The sequence below is a fragment of the Podarcis liolepis genome, assembly GCF_965112155.1.
Source record: "Podarcis liolepis genome assembly, chromosome: Z".
Lineage (NCBI taxonomy): Eukaryota > Metazoa > Chordata > Lepidosauria > Squamata > Lacertidae > Podarcis > Podarcis liolepis.
Genome location: NC_139570.1, coordinates 26,386,464 through 26,412,616, shown reverse-complemented (window position 1 = coordinate 26,412,616; position 26,153 = coordinate 26,386,464). Strand labels below are relative to the sequence as shown.

At 43.5% G+C, this 26,153-nt stretch overlaps 1 protein-coding gene across 2 annotated transcripts in view; it reads left to right on the top strand.

The window, feature by feature from the left end:
* Nucleotides 1-9,680: 9,680 nt before the first annotated feature.
* DCX (doublecortin) overlaps nt 9,681-26,153 on the top strand; it is a 123,487-nt gene continuing 107,014 nt past the window's right edge. For both annotated transcript variants that reach the window (XM_083485302.1, XM_083485301.1), the window contains exons 1-2: nt 9,681-9,813; nt 11,434-11,824. In XM_083485302.1, the coding sequence (XP_083341428.1) occupies nt 11,461-11,824 (364 nt within the window). In that variant the 5' untranslated portion in view covers nt 9,681-9,813; nt 11,434-11,460. The remainder of the gene's footprint in view (nt 9,814-11,433; nt 11,825-26,153) is intronic.

Here is a 26,153-nt window from a genome sequence, read left to right as displayed (position 1 = left end):
AGGTGTATAATGTCATGCTTGGTGTGGAGAAAGTGGATATAGAGAAGTTTTTCTGCCTCTCTCTCATACTAGAACCCAAGACAATCCAACAGAAGATTCAGGACAGGAGGTGAGAATGCTTTTGTGCTTGGATCCTGCTTGAATTCCATGGGCACCTGGTTGATCTCTGTGAGAGCAGGATGCTGGACTAGGTGGGCCATTGGCCTGATCCAGCAGGCTCTTATGTTCTTATGTAAAATGTTTTCCGCAACATTGGGGAATTCCCTACTCACTCCTGAACCCAATCCAAAGTGCAGCTGCAAATGCTACACCCCTCATGAAGCCATTAGGAGTACAACAGGGACTGGTCCCTCCAGCGAGCCCCCCTGCACCTCGGTCCATCTCTCCCATTGCTTAATTACCTTTGTTGATGTTCTGCTGGCAGCAGAAGGAAGATCTGTCTCTCCGGTTTTTGTTTTTTTTTTACTCTGTTGAGTTGCACTTGGGAAGGGAAAGCATTTCCCATTGCTCCTGGCCCCTGATATGTAGCCACAGAAGTGTGTGAGACACCAGCACATGTGTGTAGTGGGAGGTTTGGGAGGGATACCTTCCTCCTTCCCTTTATTCCCATACTGCCATAGCAGCAACAAAGGTAAATGAAAGAGGTTTGGAGTAGGTAGGCAGGCATGCAGATAGAGTTGAATAAATTCTCTATTGTGGATTAAAATTTGAGCAGGAGAAGAAAAATCACAGACCTTTAAAATTAACCCAATTCATATTTCTGAAATTGGGAATATGAATGGTGGCACCATGCCACTGGCAGCACCAGAAGCCCACCTGCAGCCATTGAGAAAATGGATCACCTCCAGCACCTTCAAGTGATAATTTCTAAATGAACCATTGTGGGCTAAGGTGGACCCATCTTTTCAGTTTGGCTTTCTTGTTCTGTGTGAAATTTACTTTTCCTGTATTACGTATACGTGTGTGTGTGTGTGTGTGTGTGTATAAGAAACCAATATTATAAGAGGGGGATAGCTAACTTGGTGTCCTCCAGATGGAGTATGGATCTTCCCATGGAACCTATTCTAGAGATATAAGGGTTACGACAGAGAAGACCCTTCCCCTGGCACTGCTGGGGAAAAGCAATCAAGGATGCTGAGTGCACTTGCCCCTCCAGCAAAAGCTTTTAATCCAGAAACTCTCCAAAATCAAGGACTTGGGTAAGCATCCTGAGACTTCATTTAAGTAGCGAAGGGTTAAATCGCTCTCCCTCAAGCAGATGCAGTGGAGTAGAGAATGGAAGCCCTGGAGAACTGACTTCACCACCCACATAGTGCAAGAGAGTGTGGGTAGAGACAAATGATGAGGATAGGATTCCCCCAAGGAGGGTGTGGCTTGGAGGAGCGAATCAGCAATATTTATATATTTTATTTATTATTTTTATTTAGACAATTCCTATTTCACTTAATGTACAGATGTCTTTAACTAAACCAACAACAAAAGTTACGGAAATGCACAGCAAAACCTTTAATACAAGTTACTGATATCAGTTCCTTCTCATTCTGACACACCTCCTTACTCCACCCTTTTGGCTCTCACACAGGGCCCAAACAAGCTCACAAATCAACCCCAAAACCTCACAACCAAGAGGGTTTCTGGAATCTGCTTACATCACCATACTACTTGACTTTGTGAGCAGCCACTAAGACTGATGAAGCTTGAGCTGTGAACCAGGATGGACTTGTCCTAAACCAGGGGTAGCCAATGTAGTGCCCTTCACATCCAATGGACTACAACATCCATTGGTCATGCTGCTAGGGTTTATGAGAGTCCTTGTCCAGAACGCATGGAGCACATCAGGTTCGCTGTTCTTGCTGCAATTGAGTATGAGAAAGGAAAACATTGAAATAATTCCTATCATAATCACGTATATCAAAAGTCCTCTTGATTCTGACTCAGATTTGAATGACAGCTAAAACTTCCATTACCCCCGTCCAAGGTATAATCCTGCTCCAATAACCTACGAATGGAATCCATTGTTTTGACAAAGTCTCAGATGAATAGCTCTCAACTTCCTATACATGTTAGAAATAAGCCTGTTTACGCATCAGCATAGTTTTTGAATTCTTACATTTCCAAGTTTCCATTCACGCCAGATGTTCTTGTTTCTAGTAGTTAGCTAGCGATGTCCTACGTCCTACAACAAATTAGCCATTAGCTATCTGTGTTCTGCAGCAACACAGTGATTTGAATATACAAATGAAATAACTGGGCACTATCTCACAGTTAATATGAGGTGATAAAATATCCTCATAATATTTTTGAGCAGCTGGAAATTTCTTGGACCACAGTCTAAAGACTCAGTTCATTTTTTTATATCTGGAGTTGCCAACATGAATGTTGTTGCTCTATTGCTCCCATCAGCTCAGACAACATGGCTATGGCCAGGGGTTACGGAACATATAGTCTAGCAGCATCTAGTGGCACCATATTGGCTGTCCTGGTTTATATGACCAATATAGACCATTTATGTTCTACATTTTCTGGAATGTAATGGGTATACAGAATAATATATACAGCCTCTGGCTTCTTCAGCAGCCTGCCTCATTGCTGCCTCTTGGCCCTCTCCTCTGCAGCCTCCTCTTCTGCCTCTGGTTCTGGACTGCTCTCTGCTCCAGCCTCTTCCTGCTCACTAAACCCTGTTACCTTTTCAGCTTCTGACATCTTCTGCTCCCTTGTCCCCCTCTGACCACTCATCCCACCACCAACTCCTTGGCTCTAAGCTTTCTTCCCTTGGTGGTTGTCAGCTGGTGCCTCCCACCACTCTTGCATCCAGCCAGTCCATAGCAATATATCTGATCCATTTACTGCATGTTTGTTTTCTGATCTCTGGTCATTCCTGGTCCAGATGGAGGACCAGGTGAAGTCACTGCTATTCAAGGCTCATGTGTGAATGCACTCTAATTGCCTGTGCCCCAGAGCATCCTTATTCAACTGTGGGTCTCCAGAGGCTGTTGGATTAACAATGCTTATCATCCCTGGCTATTGGCTAAACTGTTTGAGGATTATGGGGATTGTAGTTCAACAATATCTGGGGGCACAGCGTTGAAAAACTTTGCTGCAGAACCCCTCAAGTAGAAACTAGGAGTTGTATTCAGCTACTCAGAGTAGACCAATGGGTAGGCTGGCCCTGCCTTTGGCATTCATACGGCACTTTTGAATGCTAACACTTTGTGCAGTTTACCTCAGTTTGCACAATTTATTTTAGTAAATCAAATCTAGCAAGATCTAATGTTAGTTAGAACACACTCATTGAAGTAAATGTTGATTTCAATGGCTATACTCTGTGTATGACTAATGTTGGATCTCATCCATCAGCTCCATAATTCAGACATAAAGTTATGTCTAGAAGGCAGGACATTGTCAATGGCCACCTAGAGACTTTGTGGATGTGGTGCAGTGAGATTCAAACCAGGAGTTTCCATGATGGCTGCTTGTAACCATATTTTCTTTCATCGCCCTTTTCCAAACAAAGGAGTGGGGGTGGGGGACAAGGAAATCTCAAGGAACATGGCAGCTATATATATTTAGCCAGATTTAATTGCTCAGGGTAAACATTGACTCTCTGCTACTGCTTGGCGGACAGAGCGTTTCCTTCATTTAGGCCAAGTAATTGGATTCAAGGAACTAAATTTAACCTACCTTTTTATCTAAATGAATTTATTGATGGGAGGGAAATGGCTGCAATTCCAGTGCCTCAGTCACTGGCCATGCCTGAAGTCATTAAGCAATGAGGGCTTCACAAAACCGCCTTTTCCCTCTGCCCAGCGAAAAGTGATGTAATCAGGGACAGCATCATCACTGAGGCCCATTAGTGTCTCAACAAGCATCAGATTATCTTATGTGAGGCTCCAACAAGGCACTAGCTGGGTCCACCCTGGTGGCCCCAGGGCTGACTCTGACTCTGATATTTGACTCTAGAAAAAAAATGCATTTGCAGCCCCCTTAACTGAGAAAATCATGGGAGTAAAGTGACAACAATTGTGAAAGTTATTTTCATGGGGAAATCATGAGGGAATCATGGGGGAACAGAAACACATACATGCAGAAAGTGTTGGGGAGTAGCGATGTTGTCCAATGCAATGTTGTAGTGTCATACCCCCTCCACTTGTGTGAATGAAAATTAGCATGACATGACAGTTTCTCGGCCCCAAAGCCACAGTTCTGTAACAAAGCAAAACTATTACAGTGGTACGTTGCTTCTACTGGCGGAGGAAGAGGAGTGCGGGGGGAGCGCACCACCCCCGGCAGCACGATCCTGGTGGGGTGCCATCACTGCTGCCCCCCTGCTAGCACTGGGCGCCACACCCCCACAGGTGATGTGCCATGCCCCTAGGATGCGCACCATGCCCCTGCAGCCAGTGCCCCCGCCCCCAGGATGCGCACCAGCGCCGCCTCTGCCTGCTCTCTGCCCCCTGGTGCCAGAGCATGAAGCTCCGCCACTGCTTGCTTCTCAACCGCCTTTGTTCTCAAACGCTGAAAACCCTGTAAAAGACAGGTCGGAGTCCTGACTGGTTACTCACGAGCAACCACCATTGCCATCTGACAATTGAGAAATGAGTACACTAACTTATGGGAGGCAGGTCACTGGCTGCTACAACAGCAGGGCTGAGGAACCTGCTGGCTTCCAGTTGCTTTTGGGTGCCAACTCCTATCAGCCTCAATGAGCATGGCCAGTGGTCAAGGATGATGGGTAATGTAGTACAGTAATAGCTGGATGGATTTCACATTCAGAGGTAGTATGCCTTGGAACACCAATTACTGGGCAGCAGCCATATCTTCAGGAGCACTTGACTTCATTATGCACATTATTTATTTATTATTAGTTGCAGTATTTTTATAGGTTTATTGAAACAGATTATGCTTGGATGTTGCTCTTGGCACTGAAAGCCATGTAATACACAAGGAGACCAATGAATGCTGCCAGCACCTCAGTGGAGACCCATGGTCCGCTCCAGGCACCTCGATGATCCACATCGACCGAAAAGAGGGGCTTTTCCTCGTCGCGTCTCACTGGTCGCGATGGCGGGCGCCGGGCTGAGGCTGCTTTGTCTGGCTGCGGCTGTGGCACTGCTGGTGCTGAGCGGGGTGCGAGCTGAAACCTGTACAGACCCAGTCATCTCTCCATCCTACTACACTACCTCAGATGCTGTTGCAGTATTTTTATATCCACAGCATTTATAGACCACTTTTCAGGTGGACCTCACAAAGTGGTTTACATAAGATTATTACAACAACGGGTATAATTTCAGGGTTGTTGTTTTTTTAAAAAAAGTTGCAATAGAATGGAAAGGATAACATGTTTGTTTAGAACAAAAGCTGATACTGCTTCTTCTTCTTCTCCTCTCCCCCGGGGCCACTGCTCTCATCAGGCCAACTGGGCAGCAGCCTAGGATGCAGACCTTTGAGGAGCACAGTTTTATACAGATTAGTTTTTCTTTTACAGTATCTTATTCCAATAATATTTTACTTTTATTATTATATTTTATATTAATGCTTTGAAACCACGGAGATACCATTTTGGTATGTGATGCTTTAATAAAGGTCTTTGATGACACAAGCCTAAAAGGTTTAGCTGGGAGTACTTCCCAAACTGAAGCTAAGGCCCTTTGCTGATGAAATTTGTAAGTTCAAGTTTGTGGTATCCCTTGTTATAAGGTACAACCTCCCTTTGGAAGTCAATCTTACAAGCAAGCTACTGCAGAATAAGGAAACTGATTTATATTCAGCTACAAGCCAATTGGAAGTGACCAATTGGAAGTGACCTTGTGGGCTGTAGGTGTGTTGAGGGTTTTGATAGATGCTACTGCAAAGGAGCTCGAAATTCTACCAGACTTTGGAACATAACAAGTTAGAAAACAGAGAAAGAAACAGCAGTTTGAGAATGAGGCCCAAGAAGAGGCACCACAAGCTTCAAAGCCACAATTCGATATAAGTTTCTACGATGCTGTCTTAGTCATGGGCCATACAATCTGTTCAAGAGAGAGTCCAACAGCTACAATGTAATTTGGCTCCTGCATGATATATAGAGTATCAACAACAACAAACCTACTGAATATATACAGTACTTAAGGCCTGCAAGAATTTAGGAAAACCATTGATGCACAGTGGGAAATAGGATATTGATGCTGAACATCTGTGCTGTGAAGTTACAGCAATAGCTTGAAGACCGACATAGTCTCTGCTACCACAAGGAAAATTTCTCCCCATGCTACAGGAACCCTGCAACTTATGCAGGGGTTAACGTTCTGGGGATCAAAATCATGTATTGTCAAAACAGATTGGGCGCAATGGTGGATGGGATTGCCAAAGTCTTTCCCCCTTGATGCCCCTCCAATGCCCCCCTTTTACTTCTTCTTCTTTTTTAACTCCCCCACCCCAAGCACGGAAAGCTGAATGCACACAAGCTAAATGCATGTAGGTTGTGAGCTTACGGTTCAACAAGAACTCATGTATAATTTGCCTAATGCTTCTGTTCCTCTAAGGATCTTTCTCACACTTCCAGTGTCAGTGACAAGTATTGAATACAGTTTCTCAGAACTCAAACTTATAGAAACTTACATATGCTCAACTGTGTAGTAAAAGAGACTTGCTGGCTTGGCAAATATATTAGGGTTGCCATATTTCAAAAAGTGAAGCAATCCAGACACAAAATCTACACTTCGGACGTGCCATACATCCACCCAGATGCTGTTTAGGAGGGCTGAATACCGGCTATGTCCCGGAAATTCTAGATGTATGGCAACCCTAAACAATATCAATTGAACATGCCAGAGCATCAGCACTTGGCTTGAAGGAATTGGTGACCAAATTTCCAAAGAAAAGGGCATGCAAATTGCAATTCTGGTGTGTCTGAAATTGAAACTTTTAAGAGCCTTGAATTTTAACACCATAATTAACAAGATGATTAAAAGTGATTTGTGTGCTAAAACATTTTCTTTTGTATTCGAGAAAGATAATCCAAGATTGTTTAATTACGTATACTTGGAATTGAAATTTAGACGTCTGTTTTTGAAAACTGAAGTTAGCATTTTGGGGGTGGGGTACAAGTAGTTAGCATCGCCTGGTCAGCTGTGCCTGTGACCATTCAGAAGCAAGCAATGTGACATCACTCACACTTGTAAACAGGGCCTGTCTTGATAGACATTAAGGGGAGGCAGCAAAGGTGGATTTAGGGGTGTCCCCACCCCAGTTCAGTTGTACTGAGAGGTTGCACCGCAGGGGATACCACAACTATTATTTAGGCTGAAGCAACAGAGGTTGGGGGCACCGCATAGGGCACTGTTGAAATTGAGACCTCAAGGTCCACCACTGGCGGTGGGTCCACAATGAAGGCTGAAGCCAATTGAAAGAACACTGGACTGCCCATAGAATAGCCCAGCCTCTTTTCCCCCGGATGCATTTGCAATTCCTATTCGCTCCCATGTACCCAAACAAAGACATGGTATGGGGGTTCCTGAACAGCTGTTGGGACTGAGTAACCATTTCCCTCCCACTTCAGCACACCGTTGGGCAAGACACTTGTGGTTTTTCTGCCTGCAACAGACAGTGTATGGGGTACAGGTTTATTTCTTCAGAGATATGCAATTAATTCAGTGCAATTAGTAGGTCACAAGTGGATTTGCCAGATCATGTAAAACATGATGTAAAAGTAAGAAATTTGGTTGTTCTTATTATTATTTTATTATTCCTGTATTGCAGACTGTTGGACCAGATGATGAGTAGGCAAACTAAGGCCCGGGGGGGGCCGGATCCGGCCCAATCACCTTCTAAATCCAGATGGTCCGGGAATCAGCGTGTTTCAACATGAGTAGAATGTGTGCTTTTATTTAAAATGCATCTCTGGGTTATTTGTGGGGCATAGGAATTCATCCATTCCCCCCCCCCAAAAAAATATAGTCCAGCCCTCCACAAGGTCTGAGGGACAGTGGACCGGCCCCCTGCTGAAAAAGTTTGCTGACCCCTGGACTAGATGACCTGTAGGGGCCCTTACAACTCTACAATTTTATGAATCTATTATTCTAGCCCATGTTTTAAGGTATATACTCAAAGCAGACTTCAAGAAATCAGTACAGCAGCTGCCCCAACCTGTTGCCCTTCAGATGTTTTGGACTACATCCCCCATCAGCTCCAGCCAGCATGGTGGTGCTGGTTGAGGCTGAGGCTAGAGTACAACATTAAAATTTAGGATGACAGTAAAAAACTAAACATCAAAAACAATAAAATAACAGGAGGAACTAAAGCGGTTATTAAATAAAACAAGCATAAATCTGGCTGAATCCAGGTCTTCTTGAATGTTTCCCCAAAGTTTAACATGTGAATTTCCCTGAAGAGGCCATTCCAGAGATACAGAGGCTACCACAGAGAAGGCCCTGTCCTTGGAACTCAATGCTGGTAAAAAGGACTCCTGGACATGGAGGCCTGGAGCGGGGCAGGTGGAAGCAGTGAATGGAGGACTTACCTTAGCAACCATGCAATGCCACAGGGTCTAAGTCATGAGTAGGCAAACTAAGGCTCGGGGTCCAGATCTGGCCTAATCACCTTCTAAATCCCAGGAATCAGCATGTTTTTACATGAGTAGAATGTGTGATTTTATTTAAAATGCATCTCTGGGTTATTTGTGGGGCATAGGAATTCATTCATTCTCCCCCCTTCAAAATATAGTCTGGCCCCCCACATGGTCTGAGGGATAGTGGACTGGCCCCCTGCTGAAAAAGTTTGCTGACCTCTGGTCTAAGTGGAAGTAAGTAAGGAGGGCAAGCTTATCTCAATGAGGTGTGGCTTAGAGGAGCTGATAGTAAGGGATTGAACTCAGAAACAGGGATGGGTTGTCCTAAAACAGGGGTCATCAATATTGGTACCCTTCAGAAATTGTGGACTCCCACATCCATCATTCCTGACTATTGGCTATGCTCGCTAAAGCTGATGGGAGTCACAGTCTAATATCACTAGATTGGGCACCCTTTTGGCTGCTACGCCTGCTCTAAAAGGTGCTGCTGCTGGCAGGTGCCTAAGGCATGCCTTTGCAACCTAAATAGTTAGCTGTACTGTGGGCTTGGGGCTGCTTTTAATCAGGGGAGGCCATCCCATTTCAGATCTATTGTTTATAATGGATGGAGTTGTGGTCTTTAAAAATCATTCCAACAAAGTGCCTCCTTGTTCCCAGCCTTGTGGGCAGATTCTGTTCATGAGTGTGGCTGGGGAGCGTCAGCTTATGCCATCATTTGCTCACAACCTCCCCCTCCTAGTCCACAAGGCAAGTGTGATTTTCAACAGGAATCAGAAATTCAGCCTACAAGACTTAACACCTTCATTGCATCTGCAGATTCGTAGCACTGTGGCATAAATCAAATGTTGGCTGATTCCAGCTGGGTCTGGAAGGTCATTAGGACAAGTAGAGACAATGGGAGGCTTGCCTTGGAACATAGTGAACAATGCAGTCAAGATGTAGCTCACTCAGCCCTCGTCATCTGCTTAAGGAAATGCAATCTGGAATCATGCTCTCTTTCCTCTGTTAAGTTTGGAGAGGGAGAATTTTAGAGAGTCAATCCATCATGAGCAGCAAGCCCACTGACACAAAAATACTTTGCAGAAGGTGTGTGTGTGTGTGTGTGTGTGTGTGTGTGTGTGTGTGTGTGTGACTCAAGGCACTAGGACCTAGGAGGAGTCCTAGCCAAACTGGCAGGAATTTCTTGCTTGGAGCTCAGACAACAAAGACAGAGTGTGGCTGGGTTTCTCTCTCTTAGCATCTCCACCCTGCGAGCTGAAAAACCGGTGAGTAGAGCTTACGCTTTCCCAGGCAGAAAGTAACAGATGCCAGATGCACAAGAGAGGGGGAAAGAAAGACCTCGCATTGCAAGTGAACAATGCCTCCCAACAAAAATCTCTTGACTGCAAAAGTTGTGCTGAGATTGCATTGTTTTCAGAACATCGTTTCTAGACCTGTGAGAGTCTTTAAGTGCTGGCAGGGGGAAGCATTTTCTTAAACTTGGAGAAAGGAAGATAGGCTAGTGGGAATGGAAACTCCTTTTGCTACCCAACAGTGACAATAGGGTCAGAGACAGGTCACCGGCACGGAAGAGAATGAATGAAGGGACAGGGCTTGGCTAGCCGGATGAGAGGCAGAAGGAAAGCAACAGCTTTTTCCAGGATTTGTACCTGATTGCTGAGTCTAGGGCTTTAATCCCATTTCTGTTGTGTGAATCTGTGATGAGAAGATGTGAGCTGCATGTTAATAGCCCTGCATAGCCAAATGGTAGCGGTATAAGGTTTCCAGTCACCCAGAGCTTTCTTTCTGGTTTGGAGTTTTCCATTGCAAGAGGATACACTCTCTTGTGTCTTAGTTCATGCTCGGGATTATTTCTGTCATTCCTCCGCCCGCCCCCCTCTCCGCTCCGCTGCAGAAATTCAATTGACTCTCTTGTCCGCTCCCTCTTCCTATAGTAGTACTACGCCGCAGCCTCTGAACAATGAAAGGTGCGCTTGTAGTGGTGTGATGCACATACCTTCAGCAATTAAAAATGCTTCATTAAGAGGGAAGGCGTGTGGGGGAGGGGATAAAAAACCCCTCTTCCTGATTAGATGATGCAGCAGATTAACTGTGCAGGGGGAAATCTTGCAATTTAACATAAACTTATTCCAATGCCATTTGAATGTCAGGGATTCCCACCCACTGCCTCCCAGATTCTATTATCTGAAACTGATAGCTAGATCAGAGGAGGTCTATGAAGGACTGGTCACAAAGAAGTCTGGATCCTAGCTAGATGTCTTTCTGGTCTATCAGCCATTTCAATTTATAGTCCCCCATTTGACATAGCCCTGTGATTCAGCTTGTCACCCCATCGGTGAATGGGCATGTTGAAAACCATGCAAGTGAAGCTGGTGGTTCAGTCTTTGGGATGCTTAATCCCTCAGGGTTGCTTAGTCTGTCACTTCCTTGTATCCACCTACCAGCCGAAGTTCTTTTTTTCTGCCTTCAGTCTGCAGCCCCAACTACACTGCAGTGAACTTCTGTTCACTGGTCTTTAGTAGTTTGTGGATGGCTTGCATTCTGAAATGGCAACCCTGGACATTTCTGTCCCAGTCTCACCTACTAAGCCAGATATAGCAAGGGATCCTTAGAATCCCTGGGGCCAACTCCATGCAATTGGTTGCCTATTACTAAGTCTGCTCCATTGTATTGCCTAGAGTACACCCACCCTTCCCGGCACTTGAACCACACCCCCACATACAAGGAAGAAACCTTCTATGGTGTTACTCCAGGGGAAGTAAAACATAAGAGCAAAAGTGTGGGTTTCTTTCCACATCCAGGACCACCAATTGCCAGTTATTGGGTTGACTCACTTAATTCCTCCCTTTGCATCTTTCCCTTCTCCTGTTCCTCCTCTGCCTCAGCTTCACACCTCTAGGGCTCACCGAGCTATGGAACTTGATTTTGGACACTTTGACGAAAGAGATAAGGCGTCCAGAAACATGCGAGGCTCCCGTATGAATGGCCTGCCTAGCCCCACTCACAGTGCCCACTGTAGCTTCTACCGGACCAGGACCTTGCAAGCACTGAGCAATGAGAAGAAAGCCAAGAAGGTGCGCTTCTACCGCAACGGGGACCGCTACTTCAAGGGGATTGTGTACGCTGTTTCCGGAGACCGCTTCCGAAGCTTTGACGCCTTGCTTGCTGACCTGACTCGGTCTCTGTCTGATAACATTAACCTGCCTCAGGGAGTTCGCTACATTTACACCATCGATGGCACCAGAAAGATTGGAAGCATGGATGAGCTGGAAGAAGGTAATTAGTAGGAAACAATGCTTGCTTGCTGGTGCAGGGAGGGCATGGGTGTGTGGAAGAGGCATGATCAGCTTAGAAAGCAACGCATAGGAGTCCCACTACTTCAGCCCTCATTAGAGGAGCATGGGTCATGATCCAGTATATGAATGGCAAGGGCCTGGTTCACAGGATTGTTAAAAGAAGCAGCATTTAATCCATGGGTTCTTTTTCATGAATGGCAATACAATTCATTCAGAACCTTGGGTATGGATCCCATGAAGCTGCCTTTATACCAGACTGTTGATCATCTGGCCCAATATCTGATGAGTGGTAGCTTTCCATGGTCTCAGGTGGATGTCTCCCTTCAGCCCCCCATCCTGAGACCACTTCACAGAAGACTGGACACACATGCAAATCATGTGCTCAGTTCCTACAGGGACTGGGAAGAAAAACAGTGCCTATTAAAAGGAGCAAGAAGTTCTCCACTGGTTGTTTAATAAGGACTTTTCTCCCCATCATTTAAATGATGTTCTGGGCAGGGGGGTCCTCAATGCACAGTATATTTGCATGATTTCTGTACAAATTGTGGGCATGTTTCTGTACTATGTCTGTGCTTGGGTGTGCTTGCATGTATATGCATTTGAAGTCGAGTTCATTTGGGGAAGGAGGGGGAAATGTGCCAGGTATTCAAATATATGCATAACAATTTGTATGTTGGTTTTGTCTGTTTGTGGCTTTTGGGTATTATGTTCAGTCTGTCCATAGGGATGTCCTTCTGTGGGTCATTAGTGAGGTTGCCTGAGGGTGGTATGTGTACAGGGCAACTACCATCATATGGAGGGGCATTAAGGACCATGTATGTGTTTAGAGCATGTGTGCACATAAGTAGTCATACCCAGTATATTTGCAGGATGCATGTTCTTGGGCTGGAAATATTACTAGAAAGCATGGTGTTTGTGTTATGCCATTTGGAATTATGTCTGTCTGTGTGCTGATTTGGAGTGGAAAGGAGAAGGCTGTTCTGAGTATTCCCTCAGGACCATGTCTGCAATATCACTCTCCGTGCCGCCTTGTACCCAATGCATCAGTGCTTCTGCTTTGTATTAAAGGGGGTGTGCCCAGGATTTCTGTAGGAGCGAGTGTGAATAAGAATGTGTATCCATGTGGTTGGAGGATTTGTGGAAAGTACTATTCCACATGGGTGTGTCTGGGTGAAGCTGTGTCTCGGTAGGGTGTATGTGAACAATTTGCACTATGTTCTGCAAGGTATATGCATGCATTTATGTTCTGCAAGGTATATACATGCATTTATGTAGCCATACATAGTTGTGCGGAGCATACAGGCATAGTTGTGCGGAGTCGCCGGTCTGTAAATGTGACTCAGTGTCTGCAGCATGCAAAGTCACCAACTCCAAATGCCCAAACCTCACATTGTGAGTCATGCAAAAAACCCAAAGTAGATTGCCTTAAAACTTGTAAGATCATTTAGGATGATTTAGAAAAGCACATTGCTGATGTGATCTTTAGTTTATCATTTGTGCTAAAGGATGCTTTTTTATTGCTCCTCATTACTGCAACAATTTTTTAAAAAATGTTTTATAATACAAGTTGAGCTTTCTCATGCTTCCAGTACCTGTGGCTTTACAAAACGTTTTTTCATGTGGGGTGGGGGGAACAAGGTTGGAGGGGGTGAAAACCACAGGATTTGCCATCCATGTGCATCAGTGTGACTGCAGGGTGTGTCCCTTTGTTTGGGGCGACTGTGTTCAGTGTCTCTGTAAGGTGCATCTGTGGCAGCTCAGAAGGGAAGCTACATGGAGATGCCCCAGGGGGAAGGTGTGTCTGCTGAAGTGAGAGAGGTGTAGCAGATGTGGGTGTGGATCTGTCAAAGGGGGCAGTTGGAGTGTGAAAGGGGGCGGAGGAGGAATGTTTGCAGTGCTATTCCTGTTAAAAGGAGGCAGGAATGGATAGAGAGATGGACTAAAAGAGGGAATTCAGGCATGGTGATGCAGCAGAGTCTGGCATGTCTAATATTTCTCACAGCGTTCCATGGCGAGTTTGGAGATTCCTGCAGAGAGTCGTATTTTGTGATAAAGTGAGGAGTCATCCTTTTTTTAAAAAAAGATCGCCACTCTCCACGGTATATCTGAGAGGCAAATGAAAGGTTTTTTCCTAGTATGTATATCTAAATAAGCATCTTTAAAAGCCTTGATTGTATGGTACCAGTCCTTTCTAAAGGTGGAGATTCTGGATATCTGTGTCTACAGCTGCTACCTTTTTTGTTTGTCAAGGTGGATGCACAAATAGATTTCTGCTCATTGTGTGCCTGGAGATGCAAAGGTTAAATCCCATGTTGCTTCTCATCCCTCTCAGGCAACATTTCCATGTACTCTTAAGTTGCAGAGGTACTCTGCCACTTGTCTTTAAGCCAGTGAGTTGCCATCTTGAATGATGTCATCCCATGGAAATGCTGTCCCTGAAGCTAGGATTTCCAATAATGACATCATGGTGTCAGCAATCAACCAGGCCTGCTTTGTTACCATTTTGCCATGGGCAGGAAACTGATGTGCATTGAACATGAAGGGGGCAACATTCAGTTGCGGTGGCTGCTGATGCTACTGAGCCTGCTGTAAGTCTTCATGCTTTGTTTCAGCACCTGAGTTCCATCTTTAAAGCAGAAATCCAAGTGTTTTCCCCATTCACCTTGCCTCCTGGCTTTTTGTTAACACATATGACTCCTGCTCTGCCTTCCTCTCTTAGGAAGCAACATCTTTGCACTACAGAAAAAGAAAGAAAGAGAATAAACTCAACTGTACATGTACATTTGTGTGTCTTTGAGAGGAGTGGGGATAATGAAGTTTGAAAATAGCTGGAGCAAAGCCACTGCAGTTGTTCCCCTCTATCTTTGTTACCTGTGCCTTATCTGTCTTTTCTTCTCTTCCCTTCCAACTTTATGATTCTATGATTCACTTGATCCTCCCCCCCCCCATATTTTCTAGCGAAATCAAATTGGAATCTACTTGGGGCAGGGAGCTGATGTGTTTGCGTTGCTACTCAGTAAAGTCCCATGTATACTGAAGACACTACTGAGATAATTAAAATCATAATCCTAAAGCCACAAGGATTTACTACTAAAAACTCATATGGGATTTTGGGTGGGTGGAGGAGACAATATGGATTTGCTGCTAGAGTTACAATGGAACAATACCCTCAAACAAGTTCAGGATGAGTTTTTTACCCTTGTAATTATATAATTCATATTTGTCCACATGCACGAGTGCATACACACACGCAGGGGGCATTGTGGCAGAAAGGGTCACTGCATCTGGCTGGTAACCAGGAGGCTGGTGATTTATTTATTTTTAAAAAAATATTTTTATTAAACCATTTTAACAAAACAATTATCAATCATTATTTGTTTTTCTTGGCAGGTCTCGTCCTAAAATCCCTAACTAAAACACTTCTGGCTTCTTTACAAATGTCATTTTAAACATTTTTTTTCAATTCATTATATATCATCTCCCAAAATTTTTTAACTTCTCTACATTCCCACCACATATGATACAAGTTACCTTCTTTTTCTTTACATTTCTAACATATATTTGACCCAGTTTTGTACATTTTTGCCATCTGTACTGGTGTAATATACCATCTATACATCATTTTAATGTAATTTTATTTCAAAAGAGAACAATCTGTAAATTTCAAGTCCACCTTCTACAGCTTTTCCCAATCCTCAAATTGTATATTGTGCCCTATATCTTGTGCCCATTTGAACAGAACTGCTTTGACCTCCTCATCTTTTGTTTCCCATTCTAGCAGAACTCTATATGCTTTCTTCAGCAGCTTCACTACTTCTTCTATAACCTCCTTTTGAAATCTGGAGGTTGTGTAGCTAAACCGGAGGCTGGTGATTTGAGCCTGCCTAGGAATGGCTGTGGGCAGGATTCCTGCATTGCAGGGGGTTGGACTAGATGACCCTCAGGATTCCTTCCAATTCTATTATTCAAATTTTTATTTCCAATCTCTGAAAAGTACTGCTTATGCAGAATACCATACTTTGGCTATGACAGGCTTGTTCATACATCACTCATTTGTTTAGACAAGCCTATACAGACATATAGATGTTGGTGTGCTTTAATCTCTTTTTCCATTAATTTTAATTAATTTTAATTGTTTTTAATTGATTTGAACTGATTTGTAATAATTTTAATATTTATTTCCAAGTGCTTAGTGGCTTTACCACAATCAAGTAATATATAAATTTTGTTAAATCAGTCAAATATATTACACTGGGTGTAGGTGCAAGCTAAGATTACACAGGTTTGTATGAAAGAATGATTGCATGTTGATTTGTACAGTTCAACTATTCTGAGCACAGGTCCACAAACTGTACATTTGTTGAATGTAACATGTGAACACCACTTAAATGTCTACATTTCACTTATCTTTCCTGGTATTTAAATGCAATGAGTTGTTCACACATTATATATCGTGCACAGGTACAAGCTGCCTCTCTACACACGTACAAATGTGTATTCTTATTTATTTGTACAGTTCATCTATTGTGTAACACACAGAATGCCCATACACTTAATGTTACATGTGTAGGAATATACAATTCAAATATTTGTTGAACAGGTACATAGACTGTACACTCATTGAATGCAATGTGCAGATACCCCTATGATGTGCTTGGGAAATCTGGCAAACTGATTTGCCTCTCTTGGTTACTCCAGGCACAGGTCCAGAGGAATTCAATCCAGTCCCAAAACACAGCCCTTCATTAAGCACACACCCTGCTTTCTAACAGCACTTTGCCTGGATCTACTGAAATACAAAAAGCTTTGTCAAAGCCTCATAGAATTGTAGAGTTGGAAGGGACCCCAAGGGCCAACTAGTCCAACCCCCTCAAATGCAGGAACCGGAACCTCTATTACTGTTCACATGAGCAGAAAGAGGGTTAGAGCCCTGTGCTTGTGTCACCATGCGTGGAGGTGTGTCAATAGGTGGAGCTAATATTGAGAAATGTTTGGTTCCAAATATGGCCCCCACCCCCAAAAAACAATAGTTGCTGAACAAGGTTTTGCACCTAGTGGCAAAGGATTCTATAATGAAGGGATTTCCTGCTACAAAATATGTGATGCTGATCACTAGCTAATAATACTCTAAAAGGGATTAGATACATTAATGGAGGAGGGAAGTTTATCAGTAGCTACTTTTTAGGATGGCCCAAATCAGACTTGGGGTGTCTTGGTCCTGCTTTACAGGGGACAGTCCTCTATTTTAGGGGTGGAGAAGCTGTTTCAGAACAAGAGCCACATTACAGAAACCTTTCAGGTGGGCAGTTTATGGAGTAGGGGCTGGTCCAGAAGCAGAAGACCATTGGCTTTGGTTGAGATTACAGTCGTACCTCGGAAGTCAAATGGAATCCATTCTGTAAGTCCGTTTGACTTCCAAAAAGTTTGGAAACCAAGGCATGGCTTCCGATTGGTTGCAGGAAGCTCCTGCAGCCAATCAGAAGCTGCAGAAGCCGCGTCGGACGTTCGGGTTCCGAAGAACATTCGCAAACCAGAACACTCACTTCCAGGTTTGCGGTGTTCGGGAGCCAAAACATTTGACACGCAAGGCATTTGGGATCCAAGGTTCGACTGTACAATAATTCTATGTTCAGCACCCCAGTTGGCATCTGAGTGGGAAGAGACAGATGCCTTTACTCTGAGGGTAAGGAAACCTTTTCAGCCCGAGGATCACATTCTCTCCTGGGGAAACTTTTGGGGATCACATGGAAGTGGTGGGTGTGGCCAGAGGCAAAAGTGGGTGAAGCATCAGATTCAACTCTATCTGAAGGTGTCCTTATTTGAAGGACTGCCTACTCCAAGTCAGGTTTAAGAATAAATATGTAGAAGCAAAGAATAGAGAACAGGAGCTTTGAAGTTACCCATCAATCATTAATACCTGGAGAGCAGACTGAGAAAGCCTATAGGTCACCTGATCTCAATCTCCCCTCCTATGTACTGTACTTCTGCTTAAATTATAATCACTATTTCTAAATTTACACTTGTAATTACGATTCAGCACATGCAAATTTTATGCAAACACATGTGCTTTTTCTGCCCTCTCATTTGACAGTGCAAAAATGGTCACCTTAATAGAACCTCTGAATACTCTTATGTTCTGGCCAGTTTCACAGTCATTGGTCTCCTGAAGAGTTCAGATGGAGCTTGATGGATCAAAGTAAAGCATAATCTGGTTTCTCTGAAAGTTCTGTAAAACTGTAGTTTGAAACATAATTGACATAGCACCTAGTACGTTCAACATTTGTACTGCTAGGTAAAATCTTATGTTCTGCATGCAGACTTTGTAAAAGGTGTTATAAGACTTGACAGTAGGGCTACAGAATGCCCAGAATGACTAGGCCCGTTTGTCATCCTGGTGCCCTCCAGATATTCTGGACTACAACTCCAAAACATCTGGAGGGTGCTAGAATGGCATAGGTAGTTATAGAGAACTCAGTGAAATAATTCTGCTATGACTCTGGGAATGTGAATGCCAATACTATATTTAATGCCTGAAAGGGCTGTCGGCAGCAGAGTGAGCAGCCGTGCTTCCTTGAGTTTGCTGAAGGCCAGCTAGAAATGAAAATAGACATTAATGGGCTATGATCTATGATATATTGCCAGCATTTGCACCTGATGTAGTAGTTATAGCACAATGCATTTCATTTTAGGGAGTGACTTTCTTGCTCATGGTTTGAGGCAAGGTTCATGCATCAGGAATGCTAGAAGAAAACAGGCTTCCATAAGGAAAATGAAGTCCTTTCCAGAGTAGGGTTGACTGTCCTTGCACATTGGTTTATTAGGCTACCTTGTCCCAAACTAAATGGTTTCAAAATGCCAGTGCAATGGGCAATGGTGGAGCTGCTGCATCTCCCATCTGATCCTTCCACTTGCCCTTTTGTACCTCCTGCTTCCTGTAGACAAACCAGATCTCAGTTTCACCTCATGATGAGCAGGGTGGGAGGGTGTATGGAAGGATCATGGAATTGTAGAGTTGGAAGGGACTCTGAAGATCATCTAGTCCAACCCCCCTGCAATGCAGGAATATGCAGTTGTCCATGAAGATGAACAAAGTGAGAAGCTTCATCTGTCTCCACCCTGTAACGTTATAAATTGTAGGCAGAATCTACAACAAGGTTGGGGAACTTTTTTTCTCCTGAAGACTGAATCCCTCAAGTGAAAGAGGTCTGTGGTCTGCTTTGCCAACTCACTGTAGAATGGGAGAAGTGGAGAAGGGGGAGGGGAGGGGATGTGCCTCAGGCGAAATGCATGGGCTTGGTTAACAGGTCTGGTGGGCTGTGATAGGTCTGTTGGCCAGAGGTTCTCTATGTTGGATCTACAGGTTGTGGTCTAGTAGCAACTGAACAGAGTCCATTCATTCATTCATTTTATGACTGACACATTTTATTACTGAAACCTTAAAAAGGACAACAGAACTAGTAAATCATACGACAATAATGCTAAACACAGTGAATTAAAAAACCAAAATCCAATAAAGCAGCCACTGGAATGACTTTGTGGAAAATCAATGTGTAAGCAGATAGCAGAGAGGGAGGCATAAGGAAGCCAGTGAAAAGGAGGACTGTCATCTTGTTAAGCAGCATAGATGCCAACTCCCTGGGGTGCCCGAGCACCCACGAAATTTCCCATGAAGGGGCCAGGCATCCACAAGTTTCGGTGCCAGGGCCAGGCACGCTGCATGCCACCCATGGCTCTAGGCAGAGCCAAGTTGGCACTTAACAGAAGTGGGGTCTGGTGAAGGGGGCAATATATGGATCTATCAGTCAAGCAAAGTCATATGCCATAGGTATTGCCAAATAAAGTCATACTTCACTGGGATAAGTGGCTTCATATGTTGTTTGCTCATGTGCACCACAAGTGCCCTCCAATAGGCAGCAAAGTCCATTGGCTTAGTACTCCCCTTCAAAACCTTAAGATGATGAGTTAATTTTTCTTAAGACAATTCAAACTGAACTGTAGCCAAGCAGTAGGGATGGGTGGACGAGCCAATTTCTATTATCTGTCAATTTTGCATGTCTTCAATCATAGGTCTATTCCATCTTGGTTTTGATTAATTTAAAGGGGGGAAAAACATGCATGTGAAAATTCAGGTGTAAATTGTATGGACTTTAGGCACATTGTTCCCATGCATTTCCCCTTTGATGGACAAACAAGGCAGGCATGTAAATAGGTCTGTAGCTTAGGGCTCAATTTGATCTGATGTTAATTTTGTGTGGATGCACATTTGTTTGGTTATGCAAATAGGATAACCTGAACAGGCGTTATAGGTCATAAGTGGGGCGTTCAACTTCTTCTCATCCTTTCATGGACTTGTGCAGCTCCCCAAAGCTGTTTGCAGACTTCCCTTGAAATGCAAATAGAGAGGTATTTTTGTTTGGATCATGGCAGAGAGAGAGAGAGAGAGAGAGAGAGAGAGAGAGAGAGAGAGACTGAAACTGCTCATCCCCACAGTCCAGAGGCTTCCCCACACATGCCATTTACATAACAAAAGCATACATCCTAATTGCATTGATGCAATTATAGTCACATGTGGCATTGTCTATATAGGAAGCAGTGCTGGTGGTCTCTCCAAAATATCACAGAATCTGACTTCTGTTCTCCTTTGTTTCTATAGTATATTATTAGGGACACCACTTTTCTAAAAGCCAGCATATTCACAAAACATTCCCTTTTTTATCTAGACACACTTCTAGAATCCAGAAATATTAGCTGAATTAGCTTCAGCGTGGTATGGTGCCCCCCTTTCTAACAGCTTGCGTCATTCTGAAAAGGATACAGCCGTGCCCCCTCAGGGGGGATGCCCTCCCTGCTGTGCAGATATTATATTATTTGTTATGCTAGCAGCTGTCCCTGGAGGGTCTGATTGATTTGTACAAACAAGGACAGAGGCTCTAGGAAAGACAAAGCTTGAAATATTTCAAACCTCAATATTTTAGGGGTTTTCAGAGCCTTCTTATGTGGGTTGATTTAAAGTTCAGGTGACAGAGGAAAGGGCAGATGTATAGAAATTCCAAATGGGTTCTAAACATGTGTAATTCCCACTCAAATTGTAAATCCCTATAAAGTGGAAAGCTGAGAAATGCAATCCAAGTATCGCACATAATGGATGATGGGAGAGAGCTCAGCTGACAGTCAGAGAAATTGGCCGTTGCCCTCTGGAGAGTATTCATTCAAATGAGTTTTCATGGCTGAATTTCAAAATGGCCTCAACACGAAGTGTTCATATCCAACTGATTGCCAATGCAGAATCTGATGCTTTTTTGAAGTTTGCAAGCAACATGTTTGAGGTGTAAAATATGTATTTTTATTACAGGAGGTGAAAGTAATCTGTGCATGAGGCAAACACACACGCTTGCAGTTATATGTGTCATGAGGTGAGATTGTCTGTAGCTCCCTGATGTCTGCCTTTTGTTGGAGCTGCATCAGCAGAGATCATTCCATATACAACTAAAGGGTTAATTCTGTTAGTATTCACAAGTGAAGAGGGGGGCAGGTAGAGGTGTTGCTTAGCAACCAAGCAGAGTACCATTATGTTTGCTGCTGAGGTAGCATGTGCTCTGATTGATGAATGAGTTCTTGATCTGCATGTTTGGTTGAGTTTCTCCCTGCTATGTATGAGGCCTGAAGTAAGAAAGACAAAAGCCCTCTCTATATGTCTCCTCCAGTTATATAGTTTATGTTTGGTTTTCCTCAGCAAAGTGTTATCAGCGTTTCTTTCTCTCTTTTGACTCTGTTTCTGTTATTTAAGTGACTCTACTAACACCTTTTCCTCCAGAGGGCTTCTTTCCCTCATAGGCAGCCATTTTGAGGGGCAAGTACCCATGGTGGCTCTTACTTTTCTAAGCCTACCCACAAACCACAGGCTTCTACAGTCACACACATTGCTCCATCCAGGAAAGAAAGCGGTATCACTACGGTTCTCGGACACACTATAGGTGTGCAAAAGTGTGTGAGGAGGGCACAAAGCAGGACTGATGAGGGGTGCGGCCCACGGAGAGTCTGGGGGGCCATATACATACAGGTTTCTTTTTGAACAGAACTCACCGGAACCAAGGATGCCAGTTTGAATAAAATGTTGGAGGGGGGCAGGTAAGCCCCGTCCCGCATAACTGATCACAAGGTGTGGCACATGCACCATTTGAATGGCAATACCTATAAACTTTTGGGGCCCTCAATTATTTTACGGGGGGGTGAGGGCAAAGGGACTTTGTCCCCTAGGAGTTGGCTGAGTTGGAACTAAGTTCTGGCACCTCTCAGAATGCGGTGTGGGGTGTTCATGGTGAGTTCCAGTACCTATTTTTCTAGAAAAATAGCACCGGATATATACATACATAATTTTATAGGTATGCGGCCTTTCCATGGTTAAAGCCATGCTCAATGCAGCTTACCACATGAAAAAATACATAATTAGAAATATAACAAAAGTAGTCATAACCAATGAGTAAAACATCAAAAAGTACACAACCAAATTGATTTTTTTCCTTATAAATCATAACATCTAAAATAAAGATACAAAAATTTAAAATCAATTACAGCAGCAATCCCCACCCCCACCCAAATCTCAGCCCAAGAGTCTGTTTAGCAGCCTCAGCTTTTGTAGCTGGAGTCAGTCCAGGCCTTCCCTTCCCTGATCAGGTGGGAAAAGTCCTGCAAGTCAGGGAGCAGGTTTTCCAGGATTCACAGCAAGAATAATCTTTGGCCTCTTCAGCAGCCTCAGCTTCTATAAAGAGCCCTGGAGGAGCACATTCAAATAGTAAATTCCTGTAAAGTGAAAGCTGAGCCTTGGATTCCCACCTCTGTAATACATCATGGGAAATATGGGTTTGCTATCATGAAATGTTAGTCTGCAACTGTGGTCTCTCAATCTTTTTTGAAAAACTCTTGAACTTTCAGCGCTTTTACATATGTAACAAAATTTATAGGCTACTTAATAAAATAAAACAAAAGTCTGCAATTGGTTTACACGGCACTCACCATGAAGTTGTTACAGTAAGCACCACACTTTTAATATGTGGGTGGGGGGAGGTTCAGTATCCCCAGGAAGAAAAGGACCGGGTTTATATAAAATAGTAAAAAATGTTTACAGGAAAATACCAATAGGATTTACAGACTATCAAAACAAGCAGGTGAGCAAACATAATAAAACTCTCAGTATACTGTGGAACCTCGGTCTCTGAAGCGTCTCTGAAGCTGAATGATTTGGAACACGAAATCATGCCGAAAACCTGGAAGTGAATGCTTCCGTTTTTGAATGCGTCTTGGATGTCAACCAGCTTCTGAAGCGCACTTCTCCATTTTCTCCATTGAAATTGCCAACCGCCCATTGCAACTCAGTTGTCGAATGTTTCGGAAGTTGAAAGGTCTTCCAGAACAGATTACGTTCGACAACCGAGGTTCTACTGCATATATAAAATCAAGAGAGTTTAAGAATGTCTGCCTTGCCTAAACAAAAGCATTTTTAGCAAGCATCAAAAACAACACAACAAAGACATCTGGTTATAGAGCACAGGTGCTATCAGTGTTTAAAAGGGAAGTATGCAACTATGTCATAATCAGAGTGTGCTTTTCCCTTTCAAAAGCTCGAAAATCCTAAGAAAAGATGCAGACCCCGGGTCTGCTCTTTCTTCATCTCCTCCATCTCCCATGGGGCAGAATTAGGTTGAGAGTGGTCTGGAGGCAGTCTAGCACCAACCCAATAGTAGTAATGTTTTGAGTTCTGCCAGGCTCAAATCAGATTTCATTAAGATGAGCCATTTCCCCAGCCAAGATTTAATAAGCTCTAATTCCTCCCAGCCATTATCTTCTAACTCTCTGCTCTCCTTCCTTCCCATCCAGCTGGTGCTTCTCCATTCATTCATTCATTTGTATACCATCCTTCAACCAAACAGGCAGTTCACAACATAAAAATCAAGCGGAGAGAAAAAGGAACAGAATTCTCCTCTGACTTGAATAGAAATACAAGCTGGACAATCATTCCAGAGTCACAGAGCCAATTCAGACCTAATAGGCAACCATGATATTGCAAATGGACCTGTGATAGAATGGTTTGCATGATCCCTCCCACTCCTCTCTTAAAAACCACCAGAAGGAGATCAGAAACTTTAACTTCCACTTTTAAGCAAACCATAGTTTTCCGTTACCTCCAAACTCAGGAATAAGTGATTTGCTTAAACAGTGATTTCAGAACATGCTACAGGTTGATTGCAGCTTCTCCCAAGTTTGGATGTAATGTGGGATGGTGGTTTGTTACTACTACTACTAATAATAATAATAGCAGAATTGAACGTTAAGAAATGTTCTCCTCATCATAGATGTACAAAAAGACGTCAGGTAGGATCATTCATGTAGTGGGGAACTGGTTTTCAGTTGATATCTAAGACAACCAAATACATTTGCCTTGTATTGGAGGTAAGTGTCACAGTCCCCCAAGACTCAGATTTCTGAGCTTGTGGAGGGTGGAGGAGTTTTGGTAATATCTCTTGGGAGCGCCCTCCCTGTGCAACACCCTCCCATCAGATGTCAAGGAGATTAAGAACTACACAACTTTTTGAAGACACCTGAAGGCAGCCCTGTATCGGGAAGTTTTTAACGTGGCTGGGGAAACCTAGCCAGATGGACAGGGTATAAATAATAACCTTCTTCTTCTTCTTCTTCTTCTTCTTCTTCTTCTTCTTCTTCTTCTTCTTCTTCACCACCAGACAAGCAGTCTGGTTGTCTGAGTGGTTAGCTACATACAAGCTAGGAACAAAACAAAGCAAATAGGGAGCCCTGCTGGATCAGCCAATGGTCCATATATAGTGGTACCTCTGGTTACAAACTTAATTCATTCCGGAGGTCCGTTCTTAACCTGAAACCGTTCTTAACTTGAGGTACCACTTTAGCTAATGGGGCCTCCTGCTGCTGCCGCACCGCCGGCGTGTGATTTCTGTTCTCATCCTGAAGTAAAGTTCTTAACCCGAGGTACTACTTCTGGGTTAGCGGAGTCTGTAACCTGAAGTGTTTATAACCTGAGGTGTTTGTAACCCAAGGTACCACTGTAGTCCAACATCCTGTTTTCACAATGTCCAACCAGATGCCTACATCATAAGCCCACAAACAGAATCTGAACACAGCAGCACTCTTCTCACCTGTGATTCTCAGCAACTGGTACTCAGAAGCATAATGTTTATGGCATTGCAATTAATATTCAGGGTGTGTTTCTTGAATCGCGGTACAGCCACTTAAAGTTGTCAAAGCCAGACTTGCCTGTTACACTTCTGGTATTGCACTGAGTAGTAAAAGAATTTCAGCATCTTGAATGGTGTTGCATATGGTCCGTGGATAGGATTACGTCTCTGCTGTAAATATCATTGGGTGGGCGGGGGAAAGTTGACACATATTTCCCACTCCCCTTCAAGGGTATTTTTGTCACTCATTCTCACCAATCCACTTGATTCCCAGTTCTCCTGAACTGACAATTTGCATACCATTAGGGTATTCTAGTACCATGTGCTGATTGATTGATTGCCTTGATCCATCGACTCCCTGTTCAAGAAAATTTACAAGTAGAAGTGATTTAAAATATATGCAATTTAGTTCCATAAAATTCCATTTGTAAAATCCAAGCAGAAACAACAGTGACTCAATTAAAGCAACAATAAAATGTTCATTATGGAAAGCCTAGCAGCTTGGCAGAGATGTTGAACAGATTTTACCCCCTCCAAGGAGAAAGGGAGAAGGAAGGTTTGCTTGATTGAAGATGGAGTAAAACACACACACACGAACATGACTAAATATATAAATGCATTTCCTCCACACTGGCTCACCTATGCTGTTGTATGAGCATTAGTGCTGTAGAAACAATAGAATAAGTAAGTGCTATTCATTCATTTGCTTTAAGCTTATTAGAGGCTTCCTTGTGCTATAAACCTTGCCATATGCTGAGTGAAATGAGCTTCTCCTACTCAGCATCCTGAGCTTTCTGTAAACACCTAAGGACATGCAAGGACACAGGCTCTTGGGGAGGGTGCTTTGAGGAAACAGTGAAGAAAAAAGAAGTCAGCATTAATTAGTGACCCTCAATAAGGAGAATTGTAGTCCAAAATATCAGGAGGGAACCAGGCTGATGAAGACTTGTCTGGACCTAGTGCAGAAGTGAATGCATTCCTTATCCAGTGACACCTGCTCATCTTTTGCTGTGGAAGATGGACTTCTTTTTCCTTCTGAAGATCATGATGCGAATCAGCATTTGGGGTTCACAGAAGGGATGTACAAAAGGGCCTTAATTGATT